Genomic DNA, 18,285 nt, shown 5'->3' with positions numbered 1-18,285 from the left:
TCACCTACTTCCAGTCTGTCCTCTTCTTCCAGGTCCTGAGCCACGGTCCAAACCGAAGGCAGGCTTGCTTCTCAATGAAGCCCTTCCAGTGCCGAAATAAACCAGTAGTGCGCTTCTCGTTTTAATACCGCCGAGATTCCGCGACGCACTGCGGCTCATGGCATCCTTGACTATATTTCAACGGTTATTATAACTGTCATCACTGTGGCGGTATAATGCTCCTCCACGGAACAGACAAGCCGCAGCAGATGACTCGGTTTATGGAGGATGCGTATGCGCATGTCGCCTCCTGCCGGTTGATTCCCCGAGCTATAGGCCTTGCATACGTTTCACGACAACCGCTAGCTTCCGCCGCCGATACGGGTAAGTTCAAAACCCACAGCAACATCCCCATGAGTTCCGCGAAAAGCATGCCGCGCCGCAACTTTGGCGGAGGTCCCTTGGAGCGAGCTATGGATCTTAGGAAGATAGGCCTCCCTATCAACCGGGTATCCTAATTCACTTTGCCAATTACCATGACCATCACCATCATTGAAAAAAGAAGCTCATGGTACAGACAGAGACAGGTTCATAGCCTATGTGAGCAGTTCATCATCATCCCCGCAGCCCTGAAGTTAGTGGGATGGGGGATCAGGCCTTTAATATGATTAACGGCGTCAAGGTCATCGATAGTGGACAGACTGGATTGGGATATCGAGTCTAGATCTAATTTAAAAAGGGCATAGTTTGCATTGCAGTTTCAAGAGGGTAAAACCAGGGATGTACTGATAAGGTTAGGTAGGGGCAACTACTAAGGATCATTCTTCATCAACTCACAATCTGATGCAAGAGCGGGGCTTCTAGCTGTTCTTAACCTAGTATAGAGAAAACCAAGACGGCCGTTTTACCTCAAACGGGTTGAATATGAATGGCAAAGTATCATATTTCCGCACGCTAAGCACTAGTACTGCTTGGATGTAGTATCTAGTCCACGGCGGGAGGCCTAATGTTTCAGCGCACTTAAAGACTTGGTTTTCCCTAACCATTTCCTTGCGAGCTTCACGGATCATCTATCTCTCCCGTCTCACAATCGTACTGTTAAAATGGGAAAGCAAGAAATCTACCAACTTCGCCCCACCGGGTGGGAATCAGACCCGCCGGATGAGTACTTCAGGCTCTCCACACTAGACTACTGCGTCGGCCAAGTATACACCAACTACGCGCTCTTCTTCAAGCTCGCAGATGCGGAAAAGCCCAAGACCATCCCCGTGCTCAAGCGCGGTCTCCAAGTCACCCTCAGCCAGTGCCGCCAGCTGTGCGGAGTCCTTGAGGAACACCCCGACGGTACAGGTGGGCTGTGCTTCCACAAGAAGAAACAGAGCACCGTCGAGTTTCACGTACAGTGGCTTGACGGTCCCGAAGAGGCGGATGGCAAGTATCCGACGTTCGAGGAGCTCGAGGAACGGCATTTCGTCTCGCAGGCTCTCGGCGATATCGACACGTGGAGTGTGGCCCCCATGACGTACGGAGAGAAACCAGAGGCTCAGCCTGCGAGTAACCCCAAGGCGTCTGCTTTCAAGCTGAGTTTTATCCGCGGCGGCGCGGTCTTTATGATGCACCACCACCACTATTGTAATGATATCATGGGATGGGCTGGGGAGTTGCACCAGCTAGCCGATAATTGCGCTGCAATCTGGAAAGCTCAAAATGCAGCAACGACAACACCGGTCCTTTCTCTTCCACCGTGGGATCCGAGCTGTCTTGACCTGTCTAGGGTTACAAAGCCGGATCCCCCCGAGGACCAGCGCGTCGACGGGCCAGTGACGCCGTCAAGACATCCCGATCATAAACCCTGCCAGTGGCTGCTGTTTCACCTCCCCAAAAGCAAAGCGGCTGAACTGAAGAGAATGGCGAGCCCCAAGAACGGTGGAAGCTCCTGGATCTCAAGCTACGATGCATACACCGCGTATATCTGGCGGGTGCTGTCGAAGCATCGGGCGAAAATCTTCCATCCAGATTCCAAGCAGAATCATCTCCTCTGGGGCGAGGCTGTCGATATGCGGCGACGGTTCCGGAATTCGCGCGTGCCAGAGCGCATGCAGGGGAATGTTGTATTTGTCGCATTGAGCACGTCGAGTCCCGTTCCTCAACTCACGGTGGAAGAGGTGATATCTGAAGCACCGCTGTCAAAGCTAGCATGGTATGTTAGCCCACGCGCCCACTACTGTATCCCTTAACCAAGACTTGTAACTTACGCCCTGTGTACGGTAGGTATATCCGACAACTCACAAACAGCACCACCGAAGAGAATCTCGACATCGCGCTCTCAGCAATCGCCCCCGTCCGCGACAAACCCGCCCTGTTCCTACGCACCGACAGCTTCCCGCCCATGAGCAACTTCACGACAGACTGGCGGGACACGAGGCCGTGCGACGCTGATTTCGGATTCGGCAAGCCTCATGCGTTTCGGTTTCCGTTTGACACCGTTACGCCTGGTTTGACGGTTGTTTATCCTGTTCGGACCAGTAACCCCCTCGCCGGTGAGGACGAGGGGAACGAGTTTAGTATTGGCTTTGAGAGGGAGCTTGCGTGCGGGTTGATCGAGGATCCGGAGTGGAATCGGTATTTTGAATACAGAGGCGTTGATGCTGAGGAGAGGATTGCAATTGGGGGTTGCTAAGTGGTTATTGATTGCTTTCTCAAAGAGCGGTGCCGGTGGTCGACCAGTCAGTGAGACCGAGAGATGCATTGTCCGTGGCCATTTTTGCGGCTGGAATGAGCAGGCGTTGTCCTTTGCGAGATGCTTGACCGGACAGGCTGTCTCTTGAGGGAAGACAAAGAGACAGCCCAACTGGTGCCTAAGGCGGACATCACGCGCTTCACTATCCCTGATGCGGGCCCTGTGTGCCGGTCCTAGCTTCCCTGGGAGTAGGATAATAGAGTCTTAAAGCAATTGGCCGGTGATGTTTATATCGCCTCCAGCAACATCTGCTAGCGCATTGCGTGCAAATTCGACACTCATTCTTTGCGATTTCGGCAAAGACTAAGGTTAGAATATGTTTGCTAGAAGGCACTGGCTGTATCTCATTTGATTGTTTTGTCTATTCTCTTCTTTATACATTGTGTGCAATTGGAGATAACGATCTCCTGAGAAATGGTATCATGCTACGGTTTCTCAGTGCAGCCAAATCTGCTGAGTATTTCCAAGAAGTGTATCACTATTTATTGGTTATCTGGGCCAGATGATGATTCACAGATACTGGGGTCAGACTATGACAATTTCTTATATACGGGATATGCTTCTCTCAGGCCTCTTATGAGATTTCCGGACGGTCACTCTACCCAGGGTCGACTCTAGGTAAGGCTATTACCATACAGAGACCTTGAACAGATATCCTAACGGGTTTGTTTTGGGCATACGACGAGTCTACAAAATTAAGGCTAAGTATGGATAGGGTGTATTTGCTATTAAAGCATAAACATAACTCCAACTAGCGCTTAAGCTGCACTGTAATCTCAACACAATTGTTCAGACAGTCATCTTTGCTCCACGTTGAAGTCTATCCTCTGCGGTTCTGGCTCACGGTCATCGCCACTCCAATGTGTCAGATCAACTGCCCAATTTGCGTACCCGGCAAACTTCAAGCTCCTATAGTACTCCACTCGGCGCCTCATTGTGCTCTGGCTCATAAATGCCACCCATTGGGTGTCGTTGTACACCAGGATGTTCGAATCTGAGCCCGCATCGTAGAAGGACTCGTTGATATCGCCCTGAATTATCAATTCTTCGATTTCTGCATTGGCAATAATCCCTGGGGTCCTGGTACACCTGCCAGGAAGTGCTGTAGTCTGCGGACCCTCGAACTTGCACTCTGGCCCTGTGCAATCCGCATCCTTCATGCCAAAGGCACGTCCGTAACTGGCCACCCCCACCGCGACTTTATTCTTTGGGACTCCAGCTTTCGTGACTAATTCTATAAGCCAATGGCTTTATAAGGATGGTGTGGTATACGTACTCATTGCGAGGGCATACTCGGTTTCCGTCAAGTTCACTACTCCGTTAGACATGCCTCCTGCTTGGGGTTGCAACTTACCATGGCTTCGTAGACAGTTCCCTCCATTGCACCAGTCCTTCAGTACAAATTCATTGTAATCCCACTGACCTATTCGTGATTGAGCATATAGTCGTGGACATTGAGATTCGTTCGCTTACCATGAAAGTCATAAGTCATATAAATGATATAATCGACGTACGGCCACATTTCCGCTACTGGAAACCCCCTGAGATACCAAAAGGACGCGGGCGCGGCTATGGATATGTCCTTGCCATGTGGAAATACCTTTTTGAGCTTCTTGAGGAACTCGAGGTAGTTTGCGCCATCCGAAGGCAAGCTAAAGTAGGTACTTTGGAGGTCTGTGGCCTAGGATGGTTAAGCAAAGGCAATATCATTGAGAGGGAGACTTACCCCCGGATACTCCCAGTCAAACTCGACGCCGTCCAAGCCATTGTCTTCAACAAAGTCCAATATGTTGATGATGAATCCGTCTACATTTGCCGGATCTAGGGCTTTGCGGAACACTTCGTAGAATGTTGTACTGATAGTAACCCCCCAGCCACCAACGGAGACAATCCGTTTCACGCCTTCCAGAGCAAGGAAGTCTGCCCATTGCTCATGGGGATCAATGATCTCAAGCTTGAACTCACTATTGATGTTAGCGAACGCCCAGTGAATATGGGTGTAGTCGTTGACTTGGATATGGGGGGCGCGAAGATTGAGACAAGGCCGGTCAAGATTGAACGACGCATAGTAGCCAATTTTCAGGAACCGAGCAGGCTCGTTCGAGTTATCCAGTATCTCCATACCGCAGTTCGAGATGCATCCCTTATGGTCTGGGGGCGCTGTTCCTGGGTTTCCGGTTGGGCCCTCCTCGTTGATGCAGAACTCAGGGGACACCCCACAGTTTCCCAGAATATTGCAGCATGCATTCAAGGGACATGGGTTCAAGTCAGCAAGCGGTTGGCCATCCATTGGCATTGTTGTTCCCGGGACAGTTGGACCGCAAGCTGCGTCAGGGCGAGGATCAGGGAGCGGTGGATATCCTTCACTCAAACAGATCCTGAGCCCAGGGTGGATATAATCACAGCCAGACCAACCCCATGTTCTTCTGTCATTGAAATAACTGATCTTTGGCTCCTCCAGGCCATGTTTCTGGGCAATCAAGAAGCAAGTGTCGTCGGGCTCCGTTACGTATGCTGCGCACGAACCATCCCTGTTCATCAATGGTTTGGATTTTGGTATTCTTACTCTCTCAGAGCAACAGAGCTGGTCGCCTGGATGTAGAAGCTTGCACCGAGTGTCTTTATTCTCCTCATCCTGGTCGTTTTCAGAATTGTTCCTCATAAACTCTTCCACAGGAATGCCACATCTTGCGGCCAGAGTGATACACGTGTCTCCCTTCACGACCGTTTCCATTTTGCAGTACTCTTTTGAGAGTCCTTTTGTACTAGGGGCGTGTGGCTGTATTCGTATGGGCTCGTCAACAGTATCGAGATCCCTGGCGATGAGAATTGTCTCGTCGTTTTCCACGCAATGGGCTTCAGTCCATGAATCAACAGCCGTTTGAATAGTCGCCGTGTCACCGGTCGTATCGACTGCGATCCCAAATGTATGCTCAAGGTCATGGTTGTCACCGCAAAGCTGGATTGCAGCAGCCTTGCGAGTTTGGATGTCCTCGCTGGTCCTGAATCCTTCAATTATAAACGTTGCCGTAGACATATCAATCGCCGCACCACTGTATATACCGACAGTTGTAGTGTTGAAATGCCCTACTACACTCCGAGTCACCCGGTTCGAGGCATCGGCCAGGACGGCTTGCACATGGCGGAGGAGGAAGTTGAGCTCTTGGATGCTAGAAGTTGTATCTGCGTCAGTTATCGGTGACTCTAACGGCTCGACAGGACTGCTAAAGAGTTTTGCTTCGCCCTCAGAGTTATCGGGGTGTTCGTCGATGGTACAAGCATGGATTTTGAACGATGCTTCGGGGGAGTCAAGAGATTGATGGGACGAGATGTCGAGCAACACTGGATGATGGCAATCCTTCAGGCTCTCGAGGGATTCATACGGCGTCCACTTTCTGGGGTCTGCAGTGCAGGGCGGAGGACATACAGACTGTCTCGCACCCAGGACGGCTGGGATTGTCCAGAGAGCAGCCGCATATAGCCACATCTTGAAGTGGCTTCGATGTAAGGATATACGAGTAACAGTAACACAAGTCATCATACACGGCGTAGTGCATGACAGTGACTCTTTGGTGGGAGACTTACGGGGGAAGAAGACGAGGGAGGAAGGAGGCGGGCTTTGGGGTGAGAGACCACGAACTAAAGGGGAAGGAACAACCCGCGGCAACTGCTACTATTGTAGGTACTATTCCCAAGTACTTCAAGGTCATTCTCGTTGCAACCACTGAAGTGTGAATGGCATGAGAAGACGGAACTGAATAAAAAGCACAAAAAACACAAAAGCGACTTCTGATACCATATCGGCGTCAATTGCCAACAACCTTGACTCCCCAAAGCATGATGTCCACTGTGCTGGGACCGAACTAGTCAGCTCTGTGCAGGAAAGACTGGGTTCTCGTTTCGACGTCGTAGTCCTGCCACTGGTCGTCTATGAACATCTGCATTCTAACTCTATTATCCTGTTCGCTGAACAGCATAGCAGAAGCCAAATCGGGGATGTCGCCCTCAAGAAGGTTCTGCAAGTCGGCTGCAATCCTCGGGACCATGGCTGGCATTTCAGTCTGAATGCCGTTATTGCTCGCTACAAAAAGGCTGTTCAGATGGTTTATATACCCGTTGACGTGAGCATGCGAGCTGTAGCTGCTCTGGAGGTTCCTACCGGGCTGACCGGCGGACGGACCGTTCTGTAAATATTAGCCAAAGAACCACCTTCGTAGGGAGGGTACCCACGGCAAAGGAGGTGCCAAAGACGAGATTTCTGGACTGCAGCACAACCGTTTAGTATACGCGAAACGTCTCAAGAGTGTGTTAACCTACTTGGGATGGAGACTCTTGCACCATAGATGCATTTGCAGTGATTGGCGCTTCCGGATCCTGACCGAGGGGGAACAACCCGTGTCCAGGTGCTGGGTGATACGATGAAAGGAATGCATTTTGTGAATCGGCATTGAACCGACCATCCATGATATCATAGCCGCTAGCGTTCTCGCTCTGAGTCTGGGCCACAAAAGGATTCTGCTGCTGGTGCTGGTGCTGTTGCTGAATGGACTGAGACTTTACATCTGTCAGTATCATCCTCGAGTTCCGACTAGGGCAAGGACTATACGCACTTGAACTACCATTTTCTGCTCCATCAGCTGCTGTCGTTGCTGTTGCTCCTGTTGCTGTTGCTGTTGCTGTTGCTGTTGCTGTTGCTGCCGCTGCTTCCGCTCCTAATCACAGACAGCCACATTAGCTTCAACTTCAGATAAACCATTCCCCCGGGGTAAGCAAGCAGGAACACAACATACTTCAGCCTCCCTCTGTCTTCGTCGTTTATGCTATTAGGCAAAGTAAACATGTTAGCCAGATATAGAGCCACTCCAGCATCAAGTAACATACGCTGTTGTTTGATGACTTCCGGCACTTCTGACACACCGAGGTGGGGCCTCCCTTTTTATTGACAAAATGGGTCGATATAGGAAACTGTCGGCGACACTTATTGCATGCTTTTGTGATATCCTGGTTTTGGTCAAGTTCAAGGATGTCTTCATCACGGAAGGGAGCCATTTTTGTCAGTAGTGGGGTTGAGCTGTTGTAATGCGATACGTCTGTAAATGAAGCGAAAAGGGTGAAAGAAAGTAGGTGTCAAGGAAGAGATGTGTTAAAGGAGATATAAATAGTCATGCATTGAGTGTTGCCCAATGGTGACTTGCTTAGTCGTGGATTAGTCGTGGAGTGTATGAGTCGTGATAATCGCTCATGGTGTTGTTCAGGCGACATCATAGGGACAAGGAATAGAGGTATGCGCATAAAGGCAAACGCATAAACATGCACACCAGAATGCAGTCTGTATGGCTTACTGCTATCTGACAACTATCTGGAACAACAGGAACATTGGATTAATTCTATCTCATGCTTATCATACACGGGTATATACACACATTCACCTGCGCTGTGGTTCATCCAAGCCCTAACCCACGATCACAGATGGAACATACTCTTCTCATTTACCTCCACAAACCTCCAAAGCCCAGCATCAACAGCTGCATCCTTCACGCTCCCCAGTTCCTCATCCTTGACAGCCCGGTTGATCTCCGCGTATCTAACCTCCTCGACCTCGCCCTCTGCACTGCCGCCTTCCTCCCCTGCAGCCTTTCGCCTCGGAACCCTCCTCTTCTTCCCAACATGCGCATCAGGATGATACTGCTCCATGACATGCACATACAAATCCCGACTCACATTCTCCGCTAACCACTTCATAATCTCCCTCCCCTCGTCCTCCTTCCCCGGCATAACAAGATGTCTCAACAAGACGCCCTTCTGCGCAATCCCATCGCTCGTAAATGCCAGATCCCCAACCTGGTCGTGCATAGCCTTGATACTCTCCTTCGCCGTCTCGGTATAGTCATCCGCCTTAAGCAGCCGCTTCGACGTGGATGATTTCCACACTTTGAAATCCGGCAGGTAGATATCCACCAGCCCGTCTAGAAGCTCTAAGGACTCGAGCGAGTCGAACGAGGATGTATTGTAGATTATAGGGACACTAAGCCCCATATCTCGCGCAGCAAGGATCGACAGCGCAACCTGCGGCACCACATGCTCCGGCGTCACAAGGTTAATGTTATGCACGTTTCCAACATTCTGGAGCTTCAGATACCAGTCCGCTAGTTCTTCAGGCGTGAGATCAAATCCGTTTCGTTGGTGCGCGATATCCTACAGAAAAAGAAAAATCCGGGGTCAGCATACCATCCATCCATCCAACCATCCATCAATATACCAATCCATCCACATATTCATTCGACGGCAGACCAAAAACTGTTAACTGTTCGGGGGGACATACATGATTCTGACAAAACACACAGCGCAGATTACACCCGGAGAAGAAAACCGACCCACTACCATGGAATCCCTGGATACAAGGTTCCTCGCCCCGATGCGGCGCAATGACATTGACCTTTGCCGTCTCGGCACCGATCATGCACATCCCCGTTGTTTCAAACCGATTTACGCCGCATTTGCGCGGACACAGATTGCAGTTCGATAGGTGCCTGTAGGCTTTGCTGCGTTTTTTTGCGGCGTCGATGGAGGTCAGCAGTGCGTAGCGCGGGATGTACTCGTCGAGGAGGTATTGCGGAGGGATACCGATATAGCGGCGCGGGGTGGTGGGGAGGAATCTGGTTGGTTTGGAGGGAAGGGTGGTTAGAGGGCGGAGAGGTTTTGTGATATTGGCGAGTAAGGACATGGTTTTGAAGTTGGAATTATAGGGTATCGATCTTGTCCATGTCTTGGGGCGATTTGAAGGGGGTTTGTTTAATGGCAGTGAAGGAATTCGGCGATGAGGAGATGCCGCGGATAATTCAATGCAGGGTCCTTATCGCCTTATCGCCTTATCGCTTATCTCAGCAGTGGCGTCATTCCTAATCAACTCGTTTCTTACTGGTCAAGCAGGCTTCAAGAGTAATGCATAATATGCATAAAAGTAGATTGCAGTTAAGATGGGGTATGAGTGCAGCTATACTATACAGATGTTCAACAACACAAACAAAACCAAAAAGGGAGATATATAAAACTATATAATATGAAAACAAGCCAAGGTCGCATCGAGCACAGGAACCCAGAGCGCGGCAAAGGCGACAGCAATACTGCTCCGACAACTCCAAGTACTAAATCGGCCCATCCATATTAACCGCTTCATATCTCGTCAAGTCATCTGAGTCCTGATATATATATATATATATATATGTCAAAAGACATCGCCAGGCCCTACAGAGCGAGGCCTGTGCCATCACCGGACCAGCGGTAAAGGGAAAGCACCTCACGTCGGCGCTGCTGCTGCTCGCCAAAGTCGTCTGGGATACGACCGCGAACCTGGGCAAGAGCCGAGCGCATCACTTTGCGGAATGTTCGCTGGGAGTCGTCAGCCAATGCAACGGATGTAAGTATTAACTAGAGAAAACAAACCTGATATTCGGTGTTCAGCGTCACAACACAAGCCTCGTGGGCGCGAACGATGGTCTCGCATGCCCGGACAACGCTAGGGTTTGCGTCACCTTGCAGCTTATCTGCGGCGAGAAGCAGTAAGAAACTGCCCTGTAGAAGGTAGATGCCGAAGAAGAATGGCATAAAGCTGAGATCGGGATCGTGTTCGATGATGTCAGCCGCTGCCTCGGCAGCACCAACGGCGTGGCTCATTGCCGCGAGGAATGACTCGGATGAAATCCACATGTCGTGGTCTTCTAACAGGTTGATTGGGTCCCATTTCCCAGCCAAAAGGACGTACAGAACATGCATTATATGGGTCCCATATGCAACGACCATCTTAGTGTGGACAATTGACTCGTTGACGCGGGATCCAACCGTACTACTCGAACGGCCCGATGGACTCACATGGTCCAAGTGCGAACCCTCGACAGGTTCATTTTCTGCAAGAGCCAAACTGTTGGTATAACGGGCTTCAAACTCTTTCAAGCTCTGACCGTATGCATCAAGCTGTTGAGAAAGTGCCATGGTATGCTGGTCCCATTCGGTTCCGTTGCGGAAAGCAGGCCCGTACCGCGGGTGCTCCTTCGCCTGGTGCAAGTCGATGATGCCTCCAAGGATGGTCATCAATGGTAAGAAATAGCCAAACATACTATGACCAGAGCACTCAATCGGCGGGCCAACTGCGCGGTATGTGGCCGACGTAAAGTCCCCGACTTGCCATAAATCATCATTCATCGGCTGCAAGAGCTGCGCGCACTCTTTGTCCAGCAGCGTGAGCGGCCGGTTATAACACAATGCCAGATGACGGTCGGTTGCGTACAATAGCCACCAAAGACGCCGGCGCTCTTCTCGTTCCTCTTCCGTTACATTAATATTCGAATTACCGGGGCCGTGTGCGGAAAGGAGTGACGAAGGGTTCCGCTTCGACGGGTCATCACCTTCACTTTCTCGCTCCCCATCTTGACACGACTGAGATGCGTTCGGAGGCAGCTCGCGCCCAAGTTTCAACTCCCGGGCCAGTGACCAGGCGGCAGTCCACCATCGCATGCTTGCTGCTTTGTATTCGCTGGCGGACACAACCGTCGCGAGGTGAACGTACGTCGCAACGTCATCCACCGCGCCTGTTGCACTACTTTGGGCCCCTAGCTGGTCCATCGACACTCCAAAACCACCGAGTGCTACTCCGTTGATAACCATGTTTGCTGCATAATTCGGGGATGCCTCGCCTAGGGCCGGGCCATGTATCAATGGACGCAGAAGCCCGATTGTCAATTCTAAAAGCTTCTGGCATACTCGACCACGTGCCGATGGCGGGGAAGTCAAAAACGGAGCATCGCTCGTTTGCGCCCCTACCCAGAGCATACTCGCTAACAAGCCAGGTGAGCAGACGCGCGGTTTGGTTGGATGGAGAAACGATTGCTTCCGGAAGATATAACCCACGACGTACGGAGACTGGGGAGAAAGATGAGACGAAGATAGGCTTGTGAAATAAAGGTCGAGAAGATCGCACGCAAGGGACTGGGGGATTATTGAAGCTATATGAGGAAGTACTGGCTGAAGAACGGGGTACCGTAAACTAGTTCCGGAAAACGACGCCATAGGAAACGAAGGGAAATTGGCAGGAGACGGTGACGGTAGCGGAAGCCATCCTGGGGATTGCGCAGGAGGTGAAAGGCCAAGGAAGTGAGCAGGCTGGTTGTCTGTAGAATTTCCCAGGCGGAAATGGTTGAGCGAGGTTGAATTCGCCTCCTGGGAGTTCAACAATGAAAAGGCGCTGTCGTTATAAGCCGCGTTTAGACCGTGCGGAGGAAGAGCAGATTGAGGGGAGCGAGGATTATTATGGAGGATCTGCAATGACCGAAGGTCGGAAAGGGGCATCTGGGAGCGACTGTGCTCGTTCATATGGGTGAACTGGTTCAAGTGTAATGCATCAAGAGCAGAACCCAGCGGCGGTTGCGAATGCGCTGATTGAGTGTTCTGAATACTGGCTAGGCCGTTTGTAGGTATTTGCGATTGAACACGCGGTGTCTCCAGGGTGGGATCGTATCGGCCACCGGCTTCCTGTGACAGGCGTCTGTCAGAAGGCGATGGGATATCCCTGCCTGCGCTACCATTTCCTTGGTGTCCGAGCCCTGCAGCAGCTGCCGCCGCAGCCAAATCTTTTTTCGAAGCTTTCCCCCGTTTTTTGCGTTCACGTGCATATTCGCATGTTAACCCGAATTCTGGGGCGAAAGCGTTAGCAACTCGTGTCAGTTTTGGCCTGGAAGAAAGAAAAAAAAAAATAAAAATAAAAAAGGGCAGAAGTACCTATACAATGGGCGCACGGGTTCTGGCCGTCACATTTGGTCCGGAGCTGGTTACATTGATCACAAGCTCGACTGATCCTCCGCCGGACGGGGCCTGAGGAAGAACTTTTGCGAATCATGGACCGGGCTTCGGCGAGCGAGTCACGAACGGATGAAGGTTTGTAGGCGGAGTCGTCGCCGAAGAGTTGATCCTTGGGCCTAGACAGAGAGTGTCGCAAAGAATCGGAGGCGTTGTTGTCGACGTTGCCACCCTCTCGAGACAGCTGCAATTGTTCCAGTACGTATTGCGAGCCCTCGGCGAGTGTGTCTAGGCCCACTGTCTGAGATTGGGTCATTCTGGCCGACTGCGAGTTCGAAAACGGAGAAAAGGATGTGGCGAACTGCTGGAGCGAGGTGGTCGACATCCTCGCGAAGAATGGATCAAGAGCGCATGAGAGGTGATGATACAGGTCGTCGAGTGTCTGGCGAGGAGACGACAAAGTGGAACGATCAGGTGAGGAGAAAATCACAGGATACGATGGTTGACAGAGATTAAGTTGATGATCCCAGTGGAGGGGACAAGGAGAGTGAGGAGAACGGTACAGGACAATGCCGACAGAGGCCCGGGAACACAAGAACGGGAGAGGGGGCTGCGAGTAGTCGACCAAGGGTAAGGCTGGACACACGAGGGAAATCCAAGCTAACCCCAGAGCCGAGATCGCAGGAGTGGATGTCTGGATGAGGATGGGGGGTCGAGGGTACAACTTAAGACGGGCCAAGAGCACGAGGATGTCAGACCATGCGTCTCGTCACCAAAAACAGGAAGGATCCCCGCAAGTTTGACTCAGGAACTTGAGAAGAAGCAGAAGCGAGTCGAACAGGCCATGCAACTCAGGAGAGAAAAGGAAGAATCCCGAACGAAGACCGGAAAAGGTGGGGAAGCCGCAGCCTCAGGCAGCCAGAACCTGGAGTTCACCAGAGGACTAAACGCCCGTGGCGAGTCGGTGACTAGCGAATTAATTACGAGGGCATGGGCAGAAAACTTAATTTGATAATGTTGCCTCCTGTAATTTGGCACCGCAATACTACTCACAGAGGACGGAGGGTGCTTCTGGTGCACAGGCAAGCCCCGTCATTTCAGCCGAGTTTTGCCTAAATTACCCCAGACTCGGTCTCTGCCGTTTAACCGAAATGCTCGCCAGGAGAATAGGAGAAGAAATGTACATGGTTATAACGTTGAATAGTTTGTCAGTTGTCTTTATATATACAGGTACTCATACACGGATATCATAATGTACATAACCGCCATTAACGACGGACAAAAATATCAAACAGATCCAAACGCCACTATAGCTCACCCCTAATGTACTTTTGCCCAAAGCGCCAGTCCATGATTATATGCAATTAAGAAAAGAAATATTTGCTCTCGCGGATCCGCGACAGATCCCACTCGCCCTTCTTCGGCACCTCGCGGAACCGAAGGGGCAGCCACAGCCAAACATGCTGAGCCTGGCGCGGCTTCTTTTTCTTTGGTGCTTCGGCTTCCACTCCCTCTTCGGCTTCGGCCCCTTCCTCGGCCACGTCGACCTTCGAGTCCAAGTCTCCGTGGAAACCGTTTCCGAGAAGACTGGCGATCGCCGGGTCCGATCCGTCGGTCTCTAGGCCCGCGAGTTTCTTTTCCGCGGCCTCCACATCCTCGGGGACGTGCCCAACGGCTGTTTCACCGAGAGAGTTGTTGATGGATAGATCATTGTCCGTTCCACCAATCTGTTCGAAAACACTAGCCGCGGTTTCCATCGCACGACCTTGAGCCTGTAGTTCAGGGTCGTCCGAGCTCAACAACTTTTGCCGTTTGTGTTCGTCAAAGAGTTCATGCATTCGAGAGTTTCTCTTCTTGGTCCTCTTTCGGAAGGCAGTAACCGCTTTCCCGACTTTGCTTGCCGCTGGCACCTTGGCGTAGAACATGTTACGGCCATACCGCACGTTGAATTCCGATGCCAGCCTCTTGATCACATCATCAGAATGCATCTTGACAAATGCCTCACGGAGAATCTGGTTCATCGAGTCGACGTCAGAGGCATGGGTCCAGAACGAGTCGTGCACAGCGGAGAACGTAAGACCAGCTTGGTGACAGGCAGAGGCGGACAACATCATATGGGTGGCATCCAGCGAATGGATAAAGTTGGGAGGAAATGCCTGCAGCTGCTTGCGCTTGGAAACAACAAAGTTGGAGTCGCGTTCAACAATGTTCAGGCCCTGAAAGAATGTGTTGACACGGCGTGAAACCCGAGAACGATACGGCTGCACAACAGGCAAGCCCAGAGGCGTTGTCCAGATAACTGTTGAGCGGAAGTGTGAGTTCGGGTTGTTTTGCTCCTTCGTGCTGAGGCCCTTGCTGCCGCGCTTGTTCGGGGACATAAGCTGCTTGGCTATGGCTTCAATTTGTTCTGGGGGGATGGACTGCGTAATGCGACTGGCACAGTCGCCGAGCCAGTATTGGATATCATGGGCACCGTTGAACATTGTACCAAGGGCTTCGAAAATCTTCCGAGCAATGTACAAGGCACCGATCCTCTTCTGCTCGCTAGAAAGGTCGGGGTAGTGATCCACCAGCTGCTTTTGAACTTGCTTCATGGCACCTATGAAGGTCACACCGTAAACGTTGGTCATGACTGTCTGTTTGACAACCTTGCGAGTAATCCTCCCATCCAGCATCTTAGCAGTAGCGTTTCCCTGTGCCGCTTCTCGAGCAACAGATTCTTTGACGAATTCTGCAACACCGGAATATACATCTGATGGGCGATCAGAGGGCTCAAGATTGACCTGCTGTGCACCGATTTTGTCACCACCAAGGGCAGCATAATGTTGTAGACCGTTGCAAGAGCCATCCTGGTGAATGGGCAAACGTGACGCGTAGTCGGCGGGGTTTGGAAGCTGAAGAGCATTTCGGAGCTCACAGCAAGCAGCCAGACATTGCCAGGGATCTTCGGCTTTCAACCACCAACGCCGACCATGGAGGCCATTGTTGGCGGAATCAAGCACATCATCCAGGTGGTCCATAGCAAACTGTTCACGCTCAGAGAGGCTAGCTTTGTCAAATCCAGAAAGGTTTGCAATCTGGATCTTCAACCACCTCAGCCCATTTTGACCTAGTGGTTTGGCCTCACTGAAAAGGAGAAGGCCACGTGCGTTATCGGCGCCCATCTGGTTGAGATAGGGAGGAAGTGGATACGCTCTACCGCGGAAATCCATATTGTGAGGAAGATAGAATGTTTCGTTCAAATAGGCACGTGCCACTTCCAGTTGGAAGTTCTGGAAGCACCGCTGAGAATGGTAACTGCTTCTTTGGTTTTCAATGTCGCGCATAAGGATGTTCCACTTCTTCTCAGCTTCGTAGCCCTCTTCAGGTGATGGTTTTGGCGGATGGGGCAAGTCCGGCTCGGCCGGTGCCAGGTCAGCGATAGGTTTGCCACCATTCCACGCCTCGAGCATAACATTGAAGACGTCGCGATTGATGACCCAGCCTGTGCCACCGAGAATGTCCAAGCCCTGGCGAATGCTTTCCAGGCCGTTGTTCTCAAGTGCCGCCTTCACGTACGTTGGTTGCAAAGCCTCGCCTGGCGTGGTGCGGACTATGCGATTCTGGTGTAGATAGTAAGCGCCGTCTTTGTAACCTGTCCACTGTCTCGGTTTGGAGATCATGGGCAAGTGACGACCCAGCAAATCCGAGACCGGCTCCCTGGTGATTATTTTGACCAGCTCCGGGTGGACATGAATATAACCGCTGCGCCTGCCCCAGTGGATTTGGTACGAATGTTGAAATCCGGGTTGCATGGTTATCTCCCGTTTCTGGCTTTTTGTCGTCTTGTCCGTTTCAGCAGCGACCGGGACCTTAGCAACCTCGTAAAGGAGGCTCAAAAGAACAGCTCCAAGCTTCGCCCTGAGAGACGTTGACCAGACAACGTCAGGCTCTTCTTTCTCCATGTTTCGAAGCAGGTGGTTCCACTTGTTTCTGCTGTCCTTCTCCTTGCGCCCAGCAAGCATTTTCTTAAGCATCTGAAAGCGCTGGAGATTATTCTCGGACCTTTTCTTGGCCTGCAGGAGTTTGTCGGACATCATTTCATCGTAGAAATCATGTCCAAGGGAGACTGCAAGTGGCGCAAGCTTGATTCCCTTCTCCAAACCATTGCGAACGAGAACACCCATAGTCGTCAAAATTGTCAAAGCTGCGAGTTTTTCGGGTTCAAGCGTGCGCAGGTAAACGCCATATTCGCATCGTTCCTTTTGCTCGTTAGTAACAATGGGGTTCGCCTCTGCTTCCTTGATAAAATTCAGTTCCTCCTGAATCCTAGACACCAGATCCGCATGCCACCGAGTAATGATCGGTGATAGATGCTTTCCACCTATCTTGGCGTCGGGCTTTGCCTGCTGGATTGTCTCGTTCTCTTTCCGCCAACGATTCAGGGCCGACTGCATCACGTCCGCTTCAAGTTGTTGTTGCCGGCGTTGCTGGTATAGCTCCTTGCTTTCAATATCCGTGACACCAACTTTTCTGGGGAGGGGGTCATTCGAGAATAGCGAAATTGAATCCTTTAAAGATGAAAGACCAAGTCCTTTCTGTGGGACGGGTCTAACTTCTGGCGCTTCCTCGAATGGCTTGGCGTCTGTTGGCGCGGCCGCATTATCAGTCGTCATACCTCCGGTTGACAGGCCCATGCTATCAATAGCAACTTGTCTAAGATCGGCAGCGCAAATCTAGCGGACAGAGAATCAGTACCAAACTATCACGATAGAAGTAACGGGAGGAAAACAAACCTGGGAGAGTTCCCCGAGCTCACGCTCCTCGAGCACAGGGACCGCTAATAATTCTTCCTCAACATGTGCTTGTTTCGCGAATTGCCAGTACCGGCGAACAGCCCGGTCCCGCTTGGGCCCGTAAAACGAACGTAAGGCCATCCGAATCATGATCGCATATGTCGTTGCATCTCCCTCAACTCCACCATAAGGCATGTCTACTTCAAACCATCTCTGCATCTGTTGCACCAGCGATTTGTCGCCGGTGTGAACAATATGCGTGACCATGGCCTGGAGCAGCCTGTTGTTCAGGTCAAGATAGCCCGGAGAACCGATAGGGTGATATTCCCGGAGTCGGTTAATGAGGTTTGAAGCCCGGTCGAACTGGGCAACCTTGAGCGACAAATCCAGGTTGGACATCATTTCATCTTCATCACCGCCAACACCTCTGATCTTTCTGAAGACCCTGGGACTTGTCTGCAACTGGTCGTCCACAATTACAAGAGATGACGCATCAAAGGTCTCCGGAATAGGAGGGAACAGAGAGCTCCATTGTTGCTCTGGCTGTAGGTCTGAAGAGAGAGATTGGTGGTCCAGTACGGGGTCGGCGGCGGTGGCAAGATTGCGGCTTGATTGGAAAGAGGATCGACGTCGGCGAGTGTCTGAGGAAGAACCGTTTGATGATGTCTGCAGGGCGTTGATACGACTTGTCTGGGAATGATGGCGTAGTTTGGCCGATGATTGCAGTAGTGAGCGTCCTTTCAAAAGCCGAAGCTGGGAGACAACATTTCGCTGCCGGGCAAGTTGTGACAACATGATGAAGACGCTATAAAACAAGAAAAAAAAGATATTATACAATGGTGATTAAAGATGGAAAAAGGTATAATGCAATTAAATGAGGCAAGAGAATGAAAGATAGAAGAATTAAATGCGACGCAAATGCAGGAACAAGGTCGACAAAACGCTCAACACCCTCTCAGCAGGAGACTGTCAATCCAGACTGACAAGACGTCCCGCAGACTT

General features: G+C 51.2%; 6 protein-coding genes across 6 annotated transcripts; 1 reads left to right on the top strand and 5 right to left on the bottom strand.

The window, feature by feature from the left end:
- Positions 1 to 1,082: 1,082 nt before the first annotated feature.
- Positions 1,083 to 2,659, top strand: ASPSYDRAFT_58627 (uncharacterized protein; the record flags this gene model as incomplete). The annotated part of the gene is made up of 2 exons (XM_040849566.1): positions 1,083 to 2,179; positions 2,251 to 2,659. The coding sequence occupies 2 exons, from the start codon at positions 1,083 to 1,085 to the stop codon at positions 2,657 to 2,659; spliced, it is 1,506 nt and encodes a 501-aa protein (XP_040701894.1).
- Positions 2,660 to 3,516: 857 nt separating this feature from the next.
- ASPSYDRAFT_152623 (uncharacterized protein) lies at positions 3,517 to 6,206 on the bottom strand (the record flags this gene model as incomplete). Its single annotated transcript, XM_040842210.1, has 4 exons — positions 3,517 to 3,947; positions 4,074 to 4,142; positions 4,193 to 4,400; positions 4,446 to 6,206. 4 exons carry the CDS (start codon positions 6,204 to 6,206, stop codon positions 3,517 to 3,519), a joined length of 2,469 nt encoding a protein of 822 aa, XP_040701893.1.
- A 376-nt stretch (positions 6,207 to 6,582) lies between these two features.
- ASPSYDRAFT_90271 (uncharacterized protein) lies at positions 6,583 to 7,768 on the bottom strand (the record flags this gene model as incomplete). The annotated part of the gene is made up of 6 exons (XM_040852309.1): positions 6,583 to 6,903; positions 6,950 to 6,982; positions 7,037 to 7,273; positions 7,330 to 7,431; positions 7,510 to 7,539; positions 7,601 to 7,768. 6 exons carry the CDS (start codon positions 7,766 to 7,768, stop codon positions 6,583 to 6,585), a joined length of 891 nt encoding a protein of 296 aa, XP_040701892.1.
- Positions 7,769 to 8,077: 309 nt separating this feature from the next.
- Positions 8,078 to 9,510, bottom strand: ASPSYDRAFT_46076 (putative pyruvate formate lyase activating enzyme). The gene is made up of 2 exons (XM_040847153.1): positions 9,042 to 9,510; positions 8,078 to 8,914 (listed from the first exon to the last, which is right to left on the bottom strand). Exons 1-2 carry the CDS (start codon positions 9,441 to 9,443, stop codon positions 8,183 to 8,185), a joined length of 1,134 nt encoding a protein of 377 aa, XP_040701891.1. The 5' UTR covers positions 9,444 to 9,510; the 3' UTR covers positions 8,078 to 8,182.
- Positions 9,511 to 9,964: 454 nt separating this feature from the next.
- On the bottom strand, positions 9,965 to 12,893 carry xlnR (putative C6 transcription factor; the record flags this gene model as incomplete). Its single annotated transcript, XM_040849564.1, has 3 exons — positions 9,965 to 10,108; positions 10,163 to 12,405; positions 12,491 to 12,893. The coding sequence occupies 3 exons, from the start codon at positions 12,891 to 12,893 to the stop codon at positions 9,965 to 9,967; spliced, it is 2,790 nt and encodes a 929-aa protein (XP_040701890.1).
- A 979-nt stretch (positions 12,894 to 13,872) lies between these two features.
- ASPSYDRAFT_152763 (DNA-directed RNA polymerase) lies at positions 13,873 to 18,078 on the bottom strand (the record flags this gene model as incomplete). The annotated part of the gene is made up of 2 exons (XM_040842226.1): positions 13,873 to 17,223; positions 17,284 to 18,078. 2 exons carry the CDS (start codon positions 18,076 to 18,078, stop codon positions 13,873 to 13,875), a joined length of 4,146 nt encoding a protein of 1,381 aa, XP_040701889.1.
- Positions 18,079 to 18,285: the final 207 nt, after the last annotated feature.

This window comes from Aspergillus sydowii (genome assembly GCF_001890705.1).
Source record: "Aspergillus sydowii CBS 593.65 unplaced genomic scaffold ASPSYscaffold_6, whole genome shotgun sequence".
NCBI classification, from domain to species: Eukaryota; Fungi; Ascomycota; class Eurotiomycetes; order Eurotiales; family Aspergillaceae; genus Aspergillus; species Aspergillus sydowii.
Note: the sequence above shows the minus strand (reverse complement) of the source record. Positions and strands in the feature narration are given on the sequence as shown.